The sequence below is a fragment of the Podarcis gaigeae genome (genome assembly GCF_964106915.1).
Source record: "Podarcis gaigeae genome assembly, chromosome: 10".
In the NCBI taxonomy this organism is placed as follows: domain Eukaryota; kingdom Metazoa; phylum Chordata; class Lepidosauria; order Squamata; family Lacertidae; genus Podarcis; species Podarcis gaigeae.
In genome coordinates this window covers 18,689,514-18,707,768 of record NC_139686.1, presented here as the reverse complement: position 1 = coordinate 18,707,768, position 18,255 = coordinate 18,689,514, and the positions used below count along the sequence as shown (strand labels likewise).

Sequence of the window (18,255 nt, the reverse complement as noted above, 5' to 3'; positions counted from 1 at the left end):
TTCCTCTGTGTATGTGCAGGCCCTACATCATGCTATGCTCCTCATAATTACATACACCATTCTCTACTCTTTATATATACCGTATTTTTTGCACTATAAGACACATTTTTTCCCTCCTAAAAAGTTTTCTGTGTTGAAGTTTTTTGCGTGTGGAATGGTATTCAGTCATGTGAACCTCCACCTGCAGCCCAGGCACAACTTTACCATCTCAGTGAGAACTAGCATTTTCTCCAACTATGAAAACAGGCAATGGAGTTGTATGGAAAACAAATTGTGTTATATGAAATATAAGGCCTGTACAGTGGAACCTGTACAGTGGAACCGAAACCATTAAAAAAAAAGGCGTGGCTTCCGGTTGACTGCAGGAGCTTCCTGCACTCAAGTGGAAGCTGCGTCGGATGTTCAGCTTCCAAAAAGCATTCAAAAACCAGAACACTTCTGGGTTTTCGGTGTTTGGGAGCCAAAATGTACGAGTAGCAAGGCGTTCGAGAACCAAGGTACGACAGTTATTAGCAACAGCAAAGCTGTTTTTTTCCAGGGTTTCCCCTCCCCAACTTTAAGATGCTGTGGTGTGTGCAGAATCATTTGAAACAGGATGGCCTTGCATATGCTAATACTGGATTTGGGAAGGCTGCTTAAGGAGAGGCCTTTGCTTGCTACAGTGGATACTCATCAGTGCTTTGCTTTGGTATCTGAAGCTTAAGAGAATTGATGTGATCCCGTGAATAAATACGGGCAAATTAGTGCCCTGAATTTTTTTAAAAAGAAAAGGAAATTAGAATATTCTGATGAACTTTATTTTGTTTGTTTGTGTTTTTCATAGCCTCTGCCATCAGTGGCTTCTACAACGGTTACTGGAATGGCATCTGCACCAGAACAGCCTACAAATACTGGTAAGAGCCTTTTGGAATGAACAATGTCTGAACAAGAACACTTGGTGTCTGCTGTTCGTTATACTAGAGGTTTATTCATGAATCTTGTGCAAAAGGATTATAATCTCAAAAATATTGGCTTTTGGAACTCTACCTCAAAACAAATGAATAATAATTAAAAAACACCCAAGTGATTATGTGGATAGTTTGACACGGGGTGAAAGTACGATTGCTCTTAAGCAGTGACTAAAAGGATCTGTAGGGTTCATTCTTTTCCCAGTAGCTTTTATGGGTAGCACATTCCCTTTTGCTCTTTAACAATGATTTGATTGTACTGTGGTCACTCAGGCATTGTAAATATTCAGGCTGTGCACCAGATTTGGCTGAAGCCTGAACTGAATTGGGCCAGTTAGGGAGGAGGGGAATCCCAAGTTGGGTAGAGGCAGCGCCAGACTGAGCCAGGTTGGGCTGCCTGGAACAATCTGGGGCTTTTAGGGAGTGGGGCATTGGTTGGGATGCAGGAGAGGCAGGGAGTCTGTTTCTCCAGCAAACTCCCCACAGGGAATGTGCTGGGGAAGCTGACCCCTGAAGGATTGAATTCTCTGGTAAGCATCCAAAACAGTATTCATTTTGCAAGTCTCTCTTGCTGTTGTAATCTTACCTGATTTCCTCCAGCACACCAGCAGCTCCTTCTGCTGAAACTGAACAGGGATTTGCGTTGCTATACAAGACCCTATAAAGAAAGTGCCTACAGCGGGTCTGGCTTCTGCCGCCTCCATCCACACTACTCATTGCTCCCATCATCAGCCTCAACAAGTTCCCTTCCTGCCTATCTTACCCTTTAAGCAAGCACCAAGCACATCCCATGGATGCTGCCGGGTCTTGGGAGTTCAGGCTTCTCCCACCTGTGGCATTCCTTGCTGCCACCCAGCTGTCCCTTGAGGCCTTTCAAGTGGAACACACTGCATCTTCCTTGCCAGCCTCTGCTTTTGCAGCACCTCTCAGATGGTGAGGGAAGTGAGCGCTGTGTCTCTTTCCCCCCTCATGAACAGGAGGTTTCAGTCCCGCTGACTTTCGGGCCCTGCTCTGCCAGTGTGCTCCCTGTGGGAAAAGGTCTGGTGGAGCAGCTCCCAGCAGAATTAAATCCTGCCCTGGGATGAGATAGGAGGAGATGCAGAGTTTGCTCCTTTCCTCTCCACTCCCCCATTTGATTTGGGGCTAGATCTGGGCCTGGAGTTTCCCACATTAGCCCAGGCTTTTTTGGGGGGGGGGGGCATGCACAGCTTTAGGAAATAGGTCATTGTTTTCCCATTGCAACTTTAGTTTTACACTAAAGTTATTTTCTCTTGTAAGAATTGCTTGCTCTTCTCTTCCAATAGGGCCTAATGAGTTAATATATTAGTAATTCCTTTAGGTTTCTCTTGGGTAGACAAGCAAAATTTCTGCGAGTAGAATCCTGTCATGTGTTGTCAAAGCCAATATGAAAATAATCAGTTTTTGTTAAGGAAATGTTCAAATGAGGTACCACATGCCTTTTTGTAGAAGGTGAATACTGCGTATTCCCAAAACAAAGCCCCCACCTACCCCTGGTTAACTAGAAAAAAGTAAGATGACTTAACTGAAACTGTTAAAGCAGTTTTGTAACAGCTTCCTTTGATCTAATTAGAGGAACACATTTCTGATTGACTTTTCTCAGAGAATTTTGTTCACAAACACAGGGGGCAAAAAATTGAATTGCAAATCCTCTTCCCACTTTTCCCCATTTCAGAGTCTCAGGATGCAGGAGGCTGTTCCACAACTACCACCTCAGGAGTTGCAGTTCTTAAGATGGGTCGTTTTCAGGTATTTTACAGCATTTTGTTGTGTCTACCCTAGCTACTGTGTGACTTTTATGGTTCTTATTTTATAGACAGGGAGCTGAGACTGGGACAATATTGTACAACTGTTATGGCTGCTCTGGCCCATCAGCATCAACAACACTCTTGCTCTTTAAGCATTACTAGCATTCTTCAAAAGATGCCCATCTTGTCTCATTATCCATTTTCTGCTTTCATCTTGTGATATGGTATTTGGTGTCAGCACAAGTTTTTATCAGAAAATGATCTAATGCAGTGGTTGGCTCCTTTTGGAGGGAGTACTGTTTAAAATTGTTCTGACTTTTTATGTGAAGCCTTGGCACAAACAATCCTTAGTTCCTGTGCCTTACTGTAACTGTAACTAAGCCTATACATGTGAAGCAGATCCACATATTTTTCTGTTTAACCCTGCTTCCACTTTCTTTTCCTTTTTGTTCTGCATCCCCTGTGTCAAATTTCAGACAAAGCTGCTCAAGGCAGGAACCTATCCTCTTACACTATGCAAAGTGCCACTCTGTAAAGGTGCTCTGGCTATAATACTGTATGTCTCTATTGTCTCTAGGTGTCAGTAGCTGTGGATGAGCAGAAAGAGAGTGGAAGTAAGCCCAGGCACTTCGACACAAGCAGCTCAGATTCCTCATCTTTGTCTAGCAGCAGCAGCCCTGAGAGTACTCTGGTGAAGCCAACCTCCAGTGAGATAGCCGAAGCCATTGCTGTTACCTCTGCAGATGTGGTGGATGGAGTTTTTTCACACACTTCCACCGCCAATTTGCAGCCAACCAAGGTTGGGCGTTTCCAGGTGACGACGACAGCAACAGACCAAGTGGGCCGGTTTTCTGTGTCTAAAACTCAAGATGAGGTGACCTGTGTGGAGAGAGAGGTCCCTGCAATAGTCCCTCTGGCTGTAAACTCTGAGCACGTTTCTTCTCCCATCAAAACTCCCAAACCAGGGCTTATCACGAGAAGGCATTCTCTGCACCTGAATGGGCCATCGTCTGAGCTGGAAGCTGCCTTCCTGAGTGGTGCAGCCAAGGAGCAAGATGATGGCTCAAGGAGTCCAGATTCTCTCCATCCACCTGGGTCAAAGATCAGTCTTCCAGTTCAGAGCCTTAGCAACTCATTCAACTCTTCCTACATGAGCAGTGATAATGAGTCGGACATAGAAGATGAAGACTTGAAGTGCGAGCTGCGCCAATTGCGAGAGAAGTAAGTCCTCTCCCCCCCCCCCCCCGACTTTTTTAAGAGGACATAATGAGTAGAAGCATGACTTGTTTGAAAGTTTTATCCCGTGTAGTGGGACTAAAAACAGTTATCTGCAGTCAACACTTGCAGGGAATTTGTATAGTGAGGTCTGCAATATTCTTCCCCTGTTTTTCTAGTGGAATGAGTGCCTCCTTGCAATTAACATCTCCTTATTAATGGATAGGCAGCTGAGGATGAGAAAATAGGGGCTTCTCTGAGAGTTCACAGCAGAGGCAAGATTTTAACTGGAGATGTCTGGGACACTGTTCAGTCTTAGATGCTAAAAATGCATGAGCAGACTAGATGTCTAGCTCTTTAGTGTTTTATGAGTGGACTAAAGTACAGAGCTCCCATGCTTCTGGCTCTCTCGCTTTAGCTAATTGCAAATTCAGGTGATTCAGTGTTGAGAATTTCATTACTCCTGTGCTGCAGATGTGTGTGTGGGATTGTTACATGTCACATGTCTGTTTACATTCCAGCACTGATTGTTGGAGAGGAAATTAAGATACACTGTTTCCGCTCTGTATAGTTTTTGCTTTTGCAGCTCGCTCTCCAAGGAAGAAAGACAGAGAGGAGCCATGTTTTCTTTGTTTAGTTACGATTGATTTAATTTGCAATAAATTAGGCTTAGATGTTACTCCTCAAGGCTGAGTTTCTGTTTTGAACTCTGCTTGTCGTGTGCTCATGTCCCTGAATATGGACCACATCAGCTTGATGGGAGACCGGAGTGATGAATCCCGGGCGACGCTACCTTGGGGGGAGGCACCAGGCCTCGGCATTCATAAAAGAATTAGAGAAAAAGTTCTAAAACTGCCTGGGAAGAACCTCTGGGTTTCCAGGATACTGGATACAGTTGAGCCAAGAGAGAAAAATGGATCTGAAGCCAGGGGTGGGGATCTTGTTGACCTTCCAGATGTTCTTGTACTCCAGTTCCTATCATCCATGTCAACTGGCCATGCTGACTTGGGCTGATGAGCTTAGTGTATTATCTATTTATTTCTTTAAAAAAAACCAGACAGGGGAGGTTGCAGTGATCAAAACATAATGAAGCACAAGAAAATAAATCAACACAATGAAGTAAAGTATCAACCATCTGTCCATATATAGGCCAAACCTTAACATTCTTGAAACACATGGTGGTCCAGGGTTCCCCATTTCTGATCCAAAGGAACCAGGCTCATCTAGTATCAGTTAACTCTAGGAGTAGGCAGTTACCAGTGGGAGAAAATGAAGGGCAGGGGAAGAGAATTTAACTACCAATGGTCCATGTGTTTTACAGTAAATGTCCACTTTTCCCACTTCTCTCTCCTCCCTGACCCCTTTATATAGCTATAAAATCCTTAGTACAACAGGCGAATGCTGGGGTGGATTTTTTCTCCCCCCTTTCCCTCCTGAAACTATTTGCTTCTCCCCCTTCACTAGCCTGCCCTGAACTGCCCTGCACTGTTGCATGCTATTTGGCGCACTCCTCTGAGAGGGTAGTAATCCACTGTCATACTGCGTGCAGCTGTAGTTGTATAGGATAATGCCTAGATAAATAGCTTCTAATCTGGGTTCACTTCTTGTCCATCCATTATTGGGATGATTTAGTGGTATGAAAAATGACACATATTTCCTTTCCTGTTCATTTAGGCACCTTAAAGAGATCCAAGAGCTTCAAAGTCGCCAAAAGATGGAGATTGAACTGCTTTACACGAAACTGGGCAAGGTACCTCCAGCAGTAATCATCCCTCCTGCTGCTCCTCTGTCAGGCAGGCGAAGAAGACCCACTAAAGGAAAAGGCAGCAGGTCCAGTCGCAGCAGCTCCCAGGGTAACAAGAGCCCTCAAATTTTGGGTAAGTCACTTTAGAAATGGCCATGGGTTGGGTAAGTTGGCTTTGTGTAGTGTCTTGTGACTTTTTGTTTAATACGGGCTGCTTAATATGGGCTCGACTGGCTACCATGAACTCTCCTGCTGCAAATTCTCCTTCCAGCTGCCACTGATCTTTATCCCACTTCCTTCAAGGAGCTCAGAGTAGTGCACATGATCGCTGCCTCTCTCTTCCTTTTGTAATGTAGATTAAGCTGAAAGCAGGTGGCTGGCTTTCTGTTTCATAGTGAGCTGTATGTCTCACTGGCAACTTGAACCAGGGGTGGGGATATTTTTGTGCTTGGCCAGCCAAATCCTTATTTCCCCATGCCTGGTGAGCCAAATTTGACAGGTGGGCGGGGTGCCTACCTCTCAATCACCTGATGTCACTATGATGCCATGTGACATTGCACTTTGAAGCCCTTCAAAAGACACTGCAGGGCTGTTGGAAAGTGTTTTGCAAACAGCCCAGTGCTGCTCTTTAAAACTGGGAAAACTGGAGCTTTAAGTAGCAGCTTGAGGCTCTTTGTAAAAGGGCTTTCCAACAGCCCTGCACTGTGCTTTGAAGCAGCATGCAGCAAGACTGAAGTCTCCACTCCTCAGCGGATGAGTGGAGACTTCCAATTCTGCTCTCTGCAGGGATCTCAGCAGGATTTAACTCCCCTCTCCATCAGCGGATGAGCAGAAAGTTTAATTCTTCTGCAGTTCCCTGTGGAGAACTGGTTTGTGCAGCTAACACAGAAGGCAACCCCATGCCCCCAACAATCATCTGGTGCCTCCCTGCCCATCAGTGTGGCAATAGCTGATTGGCAGGTGGGTGTGATTTTGAAGAAATAGCCTGCCTGGACAAATTGGGGGCCCTGTTGGACCAAGATATGCCTGCAGGTCAGAGGTTCCCCACCCCCAGAAACCCAGGTCTCCTCAGCTCACATTCAGCTGTCTTTATCCACAACACCACTCAAGTGTTACGCAAAATTTAAGCACCAAAGTTGTATTCCATACCCTTTTCACTGTGCGTTTTAGACTTTAGATAAAAACTCAAGAAGTGCTGAGGGATTGTATTGGGCAAAGCAAGGCTTCCTGCAGCATATTTCTGTGGGGTATGTGCAGTGAAGACATGCAGTTAAGGTGTTTATTGTTTACTGCCTTGTAGATTTTAATTTTAAGATATGGAATGTAAATATAACTAATTAGTCCTCTGTTACCGTACCCAGTAGAAACAGGTGGATGCTGAGTCTTAATTTGTGTGTATTGCCCTTGTTGACAGAGTATTCTTTCGATTGTTAGCCACAAGCAGCAGTGTAGCAGTCCTGTGAAAGCATTTCATTTTTTGGCCTGTGTTCATTTCTCCCATTAGCTGTTGCTGGTTTCAGCCTAGTTTAATAACTAAAGCAGGGGTAGGGAACCTCTGGCCCACAGGCCTAATCAGGCCTTGCATAGCCCCCCGTTTGGCCTACAAGGCCATTTCCCTCCATGCCATGCTGACCTACCGCACACACAACATAATCAGATGTGATGTCAGGTGAGGGGCAGGTAGAGCCATAAACTGCATTCCCAGTTGTGCATTGGCAAGGGAGATTTGCTGTCATGCATGGGAAGTTCTATTGGCTGATATATGGTAGTTTAAAGCCCTTTTTCCTGCAGGAATTGTCTCTGTTGTGGTGTAGTGCAGCTTATCCCTGCAAAAAGCAGGTTTGAAGTTGCTGCCTGTCAACTGATGAATGGCAACTTCAAGCCCATTGGATTGTATTTGCTACGATGTTTCCTGGTAGCATAGCTGGTCTCTGCAGAAAGCAGGCACCCACCAGTTAAAGTGGGCCACTGGAGTTGGGGTAACCCCACAACTAAGCCCCCCCAGCTGGATCCAACTCCCTACCCCTGATCTAGAGTTTCCTTTTATGTGCCAGCAGAGGTCACCCTTAAGAAGTGAAATATGAACACTGTGCATTTGGGATGGGAAAACTTAAGTACCCATCATGTTGCCAGTGTCCTGATTTGCTTCCCTCTCTCCCTAGGCAATCTGTCTGCTCAGAGTGCACCTTCGGTCTTGCCCCAACAGCAGACCCTCCACCCTCCTGGCACTGTCCAAGAAACAGGACAGAACCATCTGTTACAGCCTCTGAAACCATCTCCTTCTAGTGAGAACCTCTACTCTGCCTTTACTAGTGATGGTGCCATTTCTGCGCCAGGCCAAGGTAAATGTTGTAGATTAGCAGCATGGAGAGAAACGTGACTGGGGGCTGAGGTGGGGGATTAAATATCCTGCTACATTTCAGATTATCTCCTTCATAGGATGAAGCTGTGAGGCCTGGGACACTTCGGCAAGTAAAATTAAGGATATGACAGTGAAGGTTGCCCTGTATGTTTTTGCACCTTCCACATCAAGGAGAGATGATGGAGGGGAAAAGCTTGAGGCAGATAGTGCAAAATGTCTCCCTGGATAAATTGGGAGCTTGTCAACTTTACTTGCACAAGTTAGAAGTTTATCATGGTCCCTGAGAGACCATATTTGAATTTGCAGTTTGCATGCATAACATACTCATTTCTGACACACACATTAATGGTGTGGGTGGAGTGGCAGTATGTTGCTTCAAGACAAGGAGGTGGGTATATCAACAAAAGAATAGAATATGCTACTGCTTCTTCTAAGTCACCTTCCTAATGAGGAGGGAGCTTCTGCTCATTCCTTTTTAACCATATGAGCCCTACTAACCTGTACCTCATGTGTCTTTCAAGTTGTGCAATGTATTATGTCAATGTGTGCATTGGCTGTTTTATATCACTTGTGGCATGCAACCCTGTTCCTGCTGGATTAACTATTGGAGGATAGCTCTGTTCCAGTTGAGGAAACAAACATGATTTTGAGAGTGGGGGTGGGGTACAGAAGAGTCCTGGCTCCTTGTGTCTTGCAAATGCTCCTCTACCGGTGAGGTTCTTTTCTCTTGTGTCTTGCTAGTGCATTTCACCACCAGCTTAAAGAGTTTTCTAACATCTTGTAGTTGTGTTCTGTCTCTCTTCTCTTCTCCTTGTTCTTCCCCTCTTTTATTTTTGTTTTATCACAGGGTGTGTGAAGTTTAACTGTGCATCTGAGCGGGTGACATTCAAGCCTGGTGGCAGGAGGACCCGATTTCTGAGTACGCCCTGCTTGGCTCTTTGTGTGTAACACCTTTACTCCTTCCTCGTCTTTTTGTTTTCTGCTACTTGGATCTGTTGTCACATGCTGTCCATTCACATCTGCCTTCTTGTGTCTCTCCAACCCCAGGGCTTGGCTGAGTTGCTCTTAAGTATATCCTCCAGAAAGCTGTCTTAAAAAAATTATTGTGCTGCTCAGCCAAAAGGCTACGATGATAGTGGCCTACGTTTTTCATGTTTTAACGATGCTTTGGGTAGCAAACTCTTCCTCAGTTTATAGTCTTCCCTGTAGTAACTGCAGGGAAGGCCATGGTGGAACCTTTCCTAGTGGTTCAGCTGGGGTTCTGTGCAGACCTGGGCCAGTTTGCATAACTCTGAAGAGGCACAGCCAGCTGTTTATTTGTTTGGGCTGAATGTGTATGTGGCAGTGACTGTCACACTGCTTCAACATGCATAGCAGCAATTCAGGGTTGAGGGCTGTGTCTATTGTTGAATTGGTGCTCATGATGGAACATTTCATAGAATTGTAGAGTTGGAAAGGTTCCCAAGGGTCATCTAGCTCAACCCTTTGCAGTGCAGGAATCTTAGCTAAAGCATCCATGGCAGATGTCTCCTGCTTTTCCACCAAAGGACTTGAAATCAAGACAACAGTCCAGGAAGCAGTGTGACTAGTATCTACTTTTGGAGCTATGGGCATTGTACCTTGTTGTTACTCCTGTTGGAGGGAATTGCTAGCTTTTTTTGCCACTTCACCCCACCAGCTCAATTCTTAGCAGAGGAAAATGTTTAAGGTCCCTGTCTCTTGACTAAAATAGGAACCTGGGAAGGGATTATTTGTATTAGCTCATGAGTTGCATAGCGATATGATCAGCTTAGCATATGGGTGCCTTATTCAGGTGTAGACATGCAAAACCTACTTCATGCTTCATCAGTTTTAGTTAGAAGAGTGACTTGTGGGAATGTATTCTTGAATGGGAAGGGCCAATGTTTGAGAAAGGGTATTCCTTCCCTCTTCCTGTGCTTTGGAAGGGAAATGTAATCCCTTAATAATTGGGATTAAGATGTTTCCAGCGTAAATATTTCTTGTGCAGCATCTCATGTGTTGCTTGGCACACTGTCCTTGCAGAGTATAAAAACATGTTCAGTCTGCTTTGCTGGAGCTGTGTATTGCACTTCTGAAATTAATGGCGTTTAAAGGACTATAAGGCACTTAACAGATAATATAGACCTAATAAAAGGATTAAAATTATAGCCAAAGGAATTGAACTCTAAAAATAGCTGTTCTACATAGATTTAATTGGGTCTGTCTCCAACCTCTACTGAACTAGACAGGGCCATGGAAATAGGTGGAAATGGATGGGTCGGTTGTGCTGTGATTCTCCAGCAGTTTGACTTCACCTCTGGAGGCACACTCCATTGTCTCTCAAGACAGACAAATGCCAACAACATGTGTCTATTGAATTGTGTGCTTATGCTGCAGATAGAATACTATTTTCCTGGGTGTGCAAATTGTATTCTTCTTCCCAGACTTAAAAAAACCAGCAGGATCTTGGGATCCTATTTTTGAAGAGCATCTGTCCATGTACACTGAGCAGCAGCTCAGCCACGCCAGGGATTTTTCTGTGCCTGTACCTAATGAGCCGAGCAGCAGATTCCAAGACAGCCTTGCACAAGGACAGCTACAATGAAAATCATAAGATGATAATATTTGACTTCAGAGAAGTTAAAAGTAACACCTTTTTAGGATTTGAAGTTGCAGCACTGCTTTAGCCTCATCGTCCTTGGTTTTTAGTTGCTTGGGGCAACTGGAGTGCATATTTGTTATTATTTAAAGTATTTATATCCTGCCTTTCAATCCATATGGATCTATAGGGTGGCTGGCCAGCACCCATCATAAAAACAACATGCAGCTCTTCTCCCCATCTCAGGCTTCTTAACTGGAAATCTCAATGTGGACAGTATAAGGCAGATCTGAAAGGATCTGCAAAAAATAGTGATAAAGCCAGGACTAAGAACTAGCTTCTCCCAGAAAATATTGAATTGCAATAAAAGATTAATAAGAGATCAAGGAGTAGTCATCCTTTATTATTGTGGTGGATAATTAATAAATAGCAAAGATACGGCTAATCTTGCTGCACACTTGCTCTAGTTTTAATGTGGCTGTTGAACGGGAGGTACCTTTGTGAAGTAAGATCCATGATGGGGAGACAGAAAATGCTACTTTGGTCTCTGGAAGTAATGGCATATGTGCAATACCCTCAGCTGCATCCCTCAGTTTATTGCAGCTGTCCTGTAAAACAAGGCAGCACTTGTGGAAGCACGGCTTGGCTTGATGCTCAGTTTGTTTACAGGTTTCTTGTTTTACTGGATTTTGACCCGACATCCTATCACAGATTCTGGGATGGTGGGAAAAGGTTTCTGTTAGAAGTTAGAAGACAGGGCAAATAACGGGTGGGTTTCTTGATAGCTGGAGAAGAAGTGGAAGAGATTCAACAGGTATGTCCCTACCTCTGGTGGCACTGATGTTCTAGGAAATAGGGAATCAGAGAATGTCAGAATCGAACCATTATAATGTACTCTCAAAACTGCAGGAAGTTTTTATGCCATTCCTTTTTCAGTCAGAAGGAGAAATCTGATCAGCTGGGCATAAATTAAAGATTTAGTCCAGTGTTCAGTTCAGGATTTGGTTGACTTTCAGTTGAACTGGACTGAAACTTTGTTTCCTCCAATCAGTAAGAGTACCTGAACTGTTGTCTGAGAGTCACTCAGTCTAACTCACCAAAACCTACTTAATATTGGATGAAATGATTAGGCCACAATCTTAATACATGTGAGAGATACAGGTGCATAAACTAAATGTGAATTTTGTTGCAGCTCCTCCAGTTGCCACTGCATGTCTTGCTACAAAAGCATCAAAAGCAGTGTCACCAAAGGACAGGGTCCTGTTGTATTCTCCCCTCTTTATAACCAGGCTATTTGTGCTGTTTGCTTGACACTAAATGTTTCTCACTGTTTCTCCCTAACAAAATGCTTTCTCTTTGTGCTTCAGGGAAGATGGTGAAAAAAGTCTGCCCTTGCAACCAGCTCTGTAGTAATTATTGCATTTTGGTTACTTCTGAACTCTGATTGCCAAGCTGCTGTGTTTAAGTTTTCCTCTGATCTCTGAAGCTTAACCTCCCTGAATCTGTCTTGAGCACAGCATCTGTCTCTGTGTCCCTTTTCTAACTTGTTTCTGCACTAACACTGCAACAGGCCTGGCCACCTCACGACGGCAGTTCCTTGCTGGAATGGCGTGTTTTGACTATCAGTCACCTGTCTCCTCCTTGCTGACGAGGAATGATGCCAAAGTGTACATTAGCACAAGTAATTTGCAGCATTTTGGGTCAGAAGGCAAAATCTCCCTCGTTCATGGGCTTTGTGTACAGTGATCATAGCGGAAGGGGTTTGCCCTAAGCACTGATCCAATTTGAAAAGGAGTTTCCATATCTTACTAAGAGGAAGGGCAAGGACCCAGATGTCCAGGAGAAAGTGTCATCATTGATGAAGAGTCAGTAAATGGGAGTGAAGCAAATTGGCAGCGTTAAGGTGGGGAAGGGGCAGCGGCGTGTGCAGTGATGTGACTCACAGGGCCAGTTAAGCCTCTGCATTTGTTCCGTTGTATGAAGAGCCGAAATAAGTTTCTGTAACGTTTGCTGTGACTGAGCAAGATTGGAGGGAGGTTTTTTCCCCATGGTCACTGACCTAAGTGCTCATCAGACTCTTCTTGATGGCTGGTTCAGTAGATGAAGTGTCTCAAGAACTGGCTTCATAATAAACCAGACAAAAGAGTATTTTCAATACAGCTCACATTTAATATGACATTCCCTCTTACATTTTTGTTTTAGAGGGTTCCTGAGACAATCTGGTGCATTTTCAACAGCTTGTAAAGTAAAAGGCCAAACATTAACAGACCCCATCTATCACTTCTGGGTTGAAACTCTCTCCCCATCCCCAATTACTTAGAGATGCAAGCAGGGCAGAGTCTGGGCACTACACTTACTAACAAGAGCTGTGTTTTCTGGCCATCAGGAAGGGGCTGATGGATATGTGCTGGTCCCTGCATGAAATTGTAGTCAGGAGAATGCACTGATATTTTATTGGTACCATGTATCAAGATTCTTACCACCACCACCACTTTCTAAAAATCTGTGTTGCCTGTTCCCTCTACTATTCTTTAGGTTGCTCATTTTTTTTACTTAGATGTGTGTTTGTGTTCCAGTTTCTCTCACACTACATGGCTGAATCTTGTGGCATCACAAGTATAGTTTCCTTTGCATGTAACACAGTTACGCTCTTATTACTATTAACTCCGCATTCCTTCCTCTCACCTGGGCAGAGGATTCTTCCTCCTTCCTCTTCCCTGCATGTGGATGAGCACCACTCCCATCTTATTTAGTAATTTTTTTTGGGGGGGGGACTGCTGTGTCTTTCACCACCTTGGCTAGTTTTATCCGCTTGTTTGTATTTCACAATGCAGTGGCACCTTGCTCAGTTGCTCTAACCAATTATGATGTTTTGAATTCTTGTCTAATCTGGCTTGGATTCAGGGAGGCCAGTTTTATCCCAAAGAATCAAGGGTCCAGTTAAGTTGCCAGAACCTATGACTTTGCTTCTGACATCAAGTTCTTGAGCAGTGGGAATGGATTATCAGAGTTTTTAGATTTGAGTCTTGTGCAGTGGGAACTCTTGGTTCCCTCTTTGACTTCTTTTAAAGCTTCGATTCCATTATTTTGACAGTCTCAGGAGCAAGCTGGGTGGAATTAATGTGCTATCTTCTACTGGTCTAATTGGTTTTCCTAAGCTGTTTTTCATCAAGTTGTACCTTCACTCCTTGTGTTGAAATAGGAAGGCCTTTTCAGTGGACTTGAATTGTACTTCAGGCTTTCCCAGATGCACTTCTTGTGTACAGTCTTGAGCAATGCAATGGGCTCATTGGCTTCTATACATTGGAGACCGTGTCCTATCTCAGTGATCATGCTGCTTGTTACATAGCACATGTGGGGTTCTCAACACTCTTAAACTCTTGCATTTAGGTTGCTGCTTCCTGAATAACCATTTTGGACAAATAAAAACAACTCTTTCACACCATTCCACTACAGATTTGCTATAGAATGGCCATCACAGCAGAAACTTGGATGCTTTGGATTTCCCTTCATTCTTAGAATTTGATCCTATCAGGTGCCATATTCTAAATTGAAACAGTTCCTTGCATTTCTCTTTGCAGAGCTGTATAGAGTTCTGTATGGTGTGAAACCCAAATGTGCAGGTTCTCCTGGAAGCTGCCATCTGAGTTGGAAGCACAAGGTGATGGTTTGCCGCTTCCTTTTGGCACTGTTGTGCTTGGACAGTAAGCCAGCAGGTTCAGGTACATTCACGCAGATGGAAGTATCTGCCAGTAATACAATGTCTTGTTCCAATAACGAGTCCCTGGGGCTTCTTAGTTTCCATCTGCAGAGCAGAGCAGCTGTCCGTGCTGAGTGAGTGGGCAGAGCTGGCAGTAGCATTAACTTGATATAATAGGTGCTTGTTGACAATGTAGAGGAACCCATTAATCATGGACCTGTCATTGATACCAAAAGCTAGTTCATTCCCCAGTGGAAAATGGCAACGTTGCAGACCACCCACTGATCTGGAAAATAACACACAATTACATGATTAACCTAATAGGAGTGAAACTGCTAGCTGAGCCCTAAATCCCTTCCTCTTCATTATGTCCTGGTACTGAATTGTAGAATTCATGTGCATGGCTTTTTAAACTCTTGCTTTCTCCTATTTTTCCATTGTAGCTATAGTTTTGATGGCCTTCAGGAGCTATCATACAGTCAGGTTTAAATGACAGCCATTGCTTTGCTCTTCTAGGGACCAGCAGTACAAATACTGTTGCGGGTACAGTGAACAGCCAGGCACCTCAGTCTCAGCCTCCTGCCTCTAGTCGAAAAGGGACCTTTACGGATGACCTGCACAAGCTAGTAGACAACTGGGCTCGCGATGCCATGAGCCTCTCTGGCAAGAAAGGAGGCAAGGGGCATGGCAATTATGAGGTAAGTACTTGCTTGGAGCATTATGTCTGGTCGTGTGCACTCTGCCAACTTACAAGTCATTCATGGAAGAATCTGACACATTTCTGAGGAAGAAGCCTCTAAGGACTGTGTTAACATTGTTTGGCAATTCTGAAATAACCTCTTGGGTTGGGTTTTGTTTTTAGGGCCCAGGAATGGCAAGGAAGTTCTCTGCACCAGGTCAGCTCTGCATCTCGATGACGTCCTCCCTCGGTGCTACACCCATCTCTGCTGCGTCAGCTACCTCCCTAGGTCACTTCACAAAGGCCATGTGCCCCCCTCAGCCATACGGTTTCCCAGCAGTGCCCTTTGTAGCTCCCTGGAGCGGGACAGGTGGTCCAGCACCGCAGCCTTTAGGCCAGTTCCAGCCTGTAGGTGCCACCTCATTGCAAAGCTTCAACATCAGCAACTTGCAGAAATCCATCAGCAACCCCCCTGGCTCTAATCTGCGGACCACTTAATGAGACCCAGGCATGCTGCTGGGTAGACTTGAGGGGGGAGATCGGGCCCTGAATCAACCACTAGGCTGCAGTGAACTGACTATTAGCGCCCAAAGGGAGGGGGGTGAACTTCCTCCTCTAACCATTGCTCTCTGCTCTCCGTAAGAAAAGCCCTCCATTTTGAATATGGGGAGAAGAGTGATCAGGATCTTCCACGATGGGACATGCTTCCTCTCGTCTGTGGCAAGTGTGTAAAGATGAAAGCTACCACACAAGCCAAGGGCTTCGTGCTGTAAAATTCATTTGGCTTAAGATGCTGAATCTACATGGGTTGAGACGGGAGAATTGTTGTTAGTTTTAGCATGAATCTTTAGTATGCCATTTGTCTTGCTCTGAGGAATTAAGCCGGGGGTGGGGGGAGCTGTCCATTATTTCCATGTCTCTTCCTTCTGTCAGACCATCACACTGAAGTTCCTGAGCTGATGGGGCACACAAGTGGACTTGCAGAACAGCCCGTGCTTTGACATAGGTCATTACTGCTTTAAGTAAAAGATATTAACAGCTTTGACTGCAGCATTAGAGCAATTTAAATTGTTTAGAAGACAAATTTTTTAAAAAGTTCCCTGCGGACATGTACTTACCATCAGTTTTGATGTGGAAACACTGTGATATATAAATGTTGTTGGACAACAGTAGTTTAAAAAAAAATGAGTGGCATATAGAGGGTTAAACAGTTAAAAAGGAAAAAAAATGGGGGAAAAGCTAGCTATATCCTGATACTTATTGGAGACACTTTAACTTTTTTTCCTTTGTATTTTCATTGTATTAGATAAATGTGAATGTATAATTGTATAAATTAATGTACTTGAATACTTGTCTGTTCTCCCAGTATGCTTGCTGGATATTTTAGTGCCTTGGACTTTTATTGCTTCTACAGTTAGCATCACCTTCCCAGCAGACTTTCGCCAGGCAGAGGGAGGTTATTTGGATATAGTCACTGGAATACCAAAGGCATAACACATTGGATGCTTATACTGTCATAGTGTCGAGAGTAGGTGTTGGAGGGGGAGCTATTGCAGCTTTTGTGTCGGAAGAGTAAAGCTATGGAGCGGTGGGGGAAACTGATGTGGCTGATGCAGCAGCGAGGGATTTATGCGGAGGTGCTGAAGAGAATGAACACAGTGACCAGAGTAGAAGCTGGGTTGTTGAGAATAAGGGAAGTGGGGGGGAAAGAGGGACATCTTTGAAGGGGTAAGCACCTACGGGTGGGTTGACTTTTAAGCTATAAAGGTTTTTTAGCAAGGGTAATGTATGTCAAGGGATTGGAGCGATCACTCTGGAGAGGGAGGGTGTTTGCTGGGATTTGCTCCCCCCTGCCCTGCCTGTCAATCCAATCCTGAAAGGCCAGGAACACATCTTCCTGGTGCAGCATCCATTGCTAAGGATGGATACACTTGAAACAGCCAGCATCAAAAACAACTTTTTCTTTCTATGTCTAAAGGACTTAAAACAGGACTGTAACTAACTGTGTTGCCTTTTAGTAGGTGTACTATATCTCCTACTCGCCTTCCTCTTTCTAACTCAAAATACTGGTTTCCCCGATCAAATGAAATAACTGCAACCAACTAGTATTACTTTGCATTGCAGCAGCAGGCTGTGAAGTCAAAGTACTTCTGCTTTGGACTTGGAAGCAGCTTTACTGCTTGGTCTCGAAGTCTGTTTTCTCTTTCCCCACCCCCAGAAGTCCTCTAAAGTTAGCCAGGACATTTGTTCTTTCTGTATTTCTTTCACTCTTTCCTCAAACATATGCACAAGTCTTTCTTTCTTTTCTTTCCTTCGCCTCAAGTTGAAGTTTACAGTGGTTTTGTCAGGCAGAGGTAGGATTTGGACCCGGTGGCTGAAAACAAAAGACGTAAGTCTAGGTGGCTGGGATTCAACAACTTTTCAGACTTAAAAAAAAGTCCTCACAGGTGTGATGGGAAATTCAAGGTGAGGTTGATGTGCAGAAAGCAGGAAGGAGCAATGGATGAAAAGATGCCACCAAATGTTAGAAGATCTAGTCAGCTGAGTGTTGCACAAGGATAGTATTTTGGTTTAATATGTTTGAGGTCGAGTTTTCACTTAGTTATGCAAGTACTGGTTTTATTTACCATTGATTTCCCTCCTGTGGATGAAATAACTGAGGTCTAGAGGAATTAACTAATGCTACTGAACTGTTAAATTATTTTGTGTTATTACACTTTGAATACCTTTTTCCACAAGATCTGTTTCTGAATTACAGATGTTTTCTTTACATTATTTAACAATGTACACTGTAAAAAAATAAAATAAAATGAATTCAAACCTTGGGCTTCCCTGGCCGTAGTTAATGGTATGTTTTGCACTAAATCCAGGCATTGCGCTTCCTGTATGATTGCGCTTTGTGCTGCAGTTTGTTACCTTCTTTGTAGATATTTAATGAAATCATTCAAATAAACCAAACCTGCTTTTGTTGAGCTGTGGTTTTTCATTTTCGAATGGCCTTGGTTCCGCCTGTGCCCGAAGCTTAACAATTGTTAGTGAGCTCTTGTTACTCCCACTAGCATTATTGTTAACAGTCATTTGAGTTTGAAGGAGTGCAGGTGCCTTCAAACAAATATTTAAATAATACTTGAAAATTTATTATTTGGTTTCTGAGACTTAAACTTTTTGAAAAGATCTTTCCACAGATAACACTTCCATAATAGAAATCTAAAATGGGCAATTTGGTAGTAATCAATTTACACT

At 43.9% G+C, this 18,255-nt stretch overlaps 1 protein-coding gene across 19 annotated transcripts in view; it reads left to right on the top strand.

Annotated features, from left to right (window-relative positions):
- WNK1 (WNK lysine deficient protein kinase 1) overlaps positions 1 to 17,984 on the top strand; it is a 112,641-nt gene extending 94,657 nt beyond the window's left edge. For 6 of the 19 annotated variants that reach the window (XM_083699705.1, XM_083699704.1, XM_083699701.1 and 3 more), the window contains 9 exons: positions 824 to 893; positions 2,641 to 2,714; positions 3,291 to 3,934; positions 5,603 to 5,805; positions 7,835 to 8,014; positions 8,882 to 8,974; positions 12,001 to 12,042; positions 14,850 to 15,031; positions 15,196 to 17,984. In XM_083699705.1, coding sequence (XP_083555831.1) covers positions 824 to 893; positions 2,641 to 2,714; positions 3,291 to 3,934; positions 5,603 to 5,805; positions 7,835 to 8,014; positions 8,882 to 8,974; positions 12,001 to 12,042; positions 14,850 to 15,031; positions 15,196 to 15,510 — 1,803 coding nt within the window. In that variant the 3' untranslated portion in view covers positions 15,511 to 17,984. The remainder of the gene's footprint in view (positions 1 to 823; positions 894 to 2,640; positions 2,715 to 3,290; positions 3,935 to 5,602; positions 5,806 to 7,834; positions 8,015 to 8,881; positions 8,975 to 12,000; positions 12,043 to 14,849; positions 15,032 to 15,195) is intronic. The other 13 variants (XM_083699707.1, XM_083699706.1, XM_083699703.1 and 10 more) reach the window with 6 other exon arrangements.
- The last annotated feature ends 271 nt before the right edge of the window (positions 17,985 to 18,255 follow it).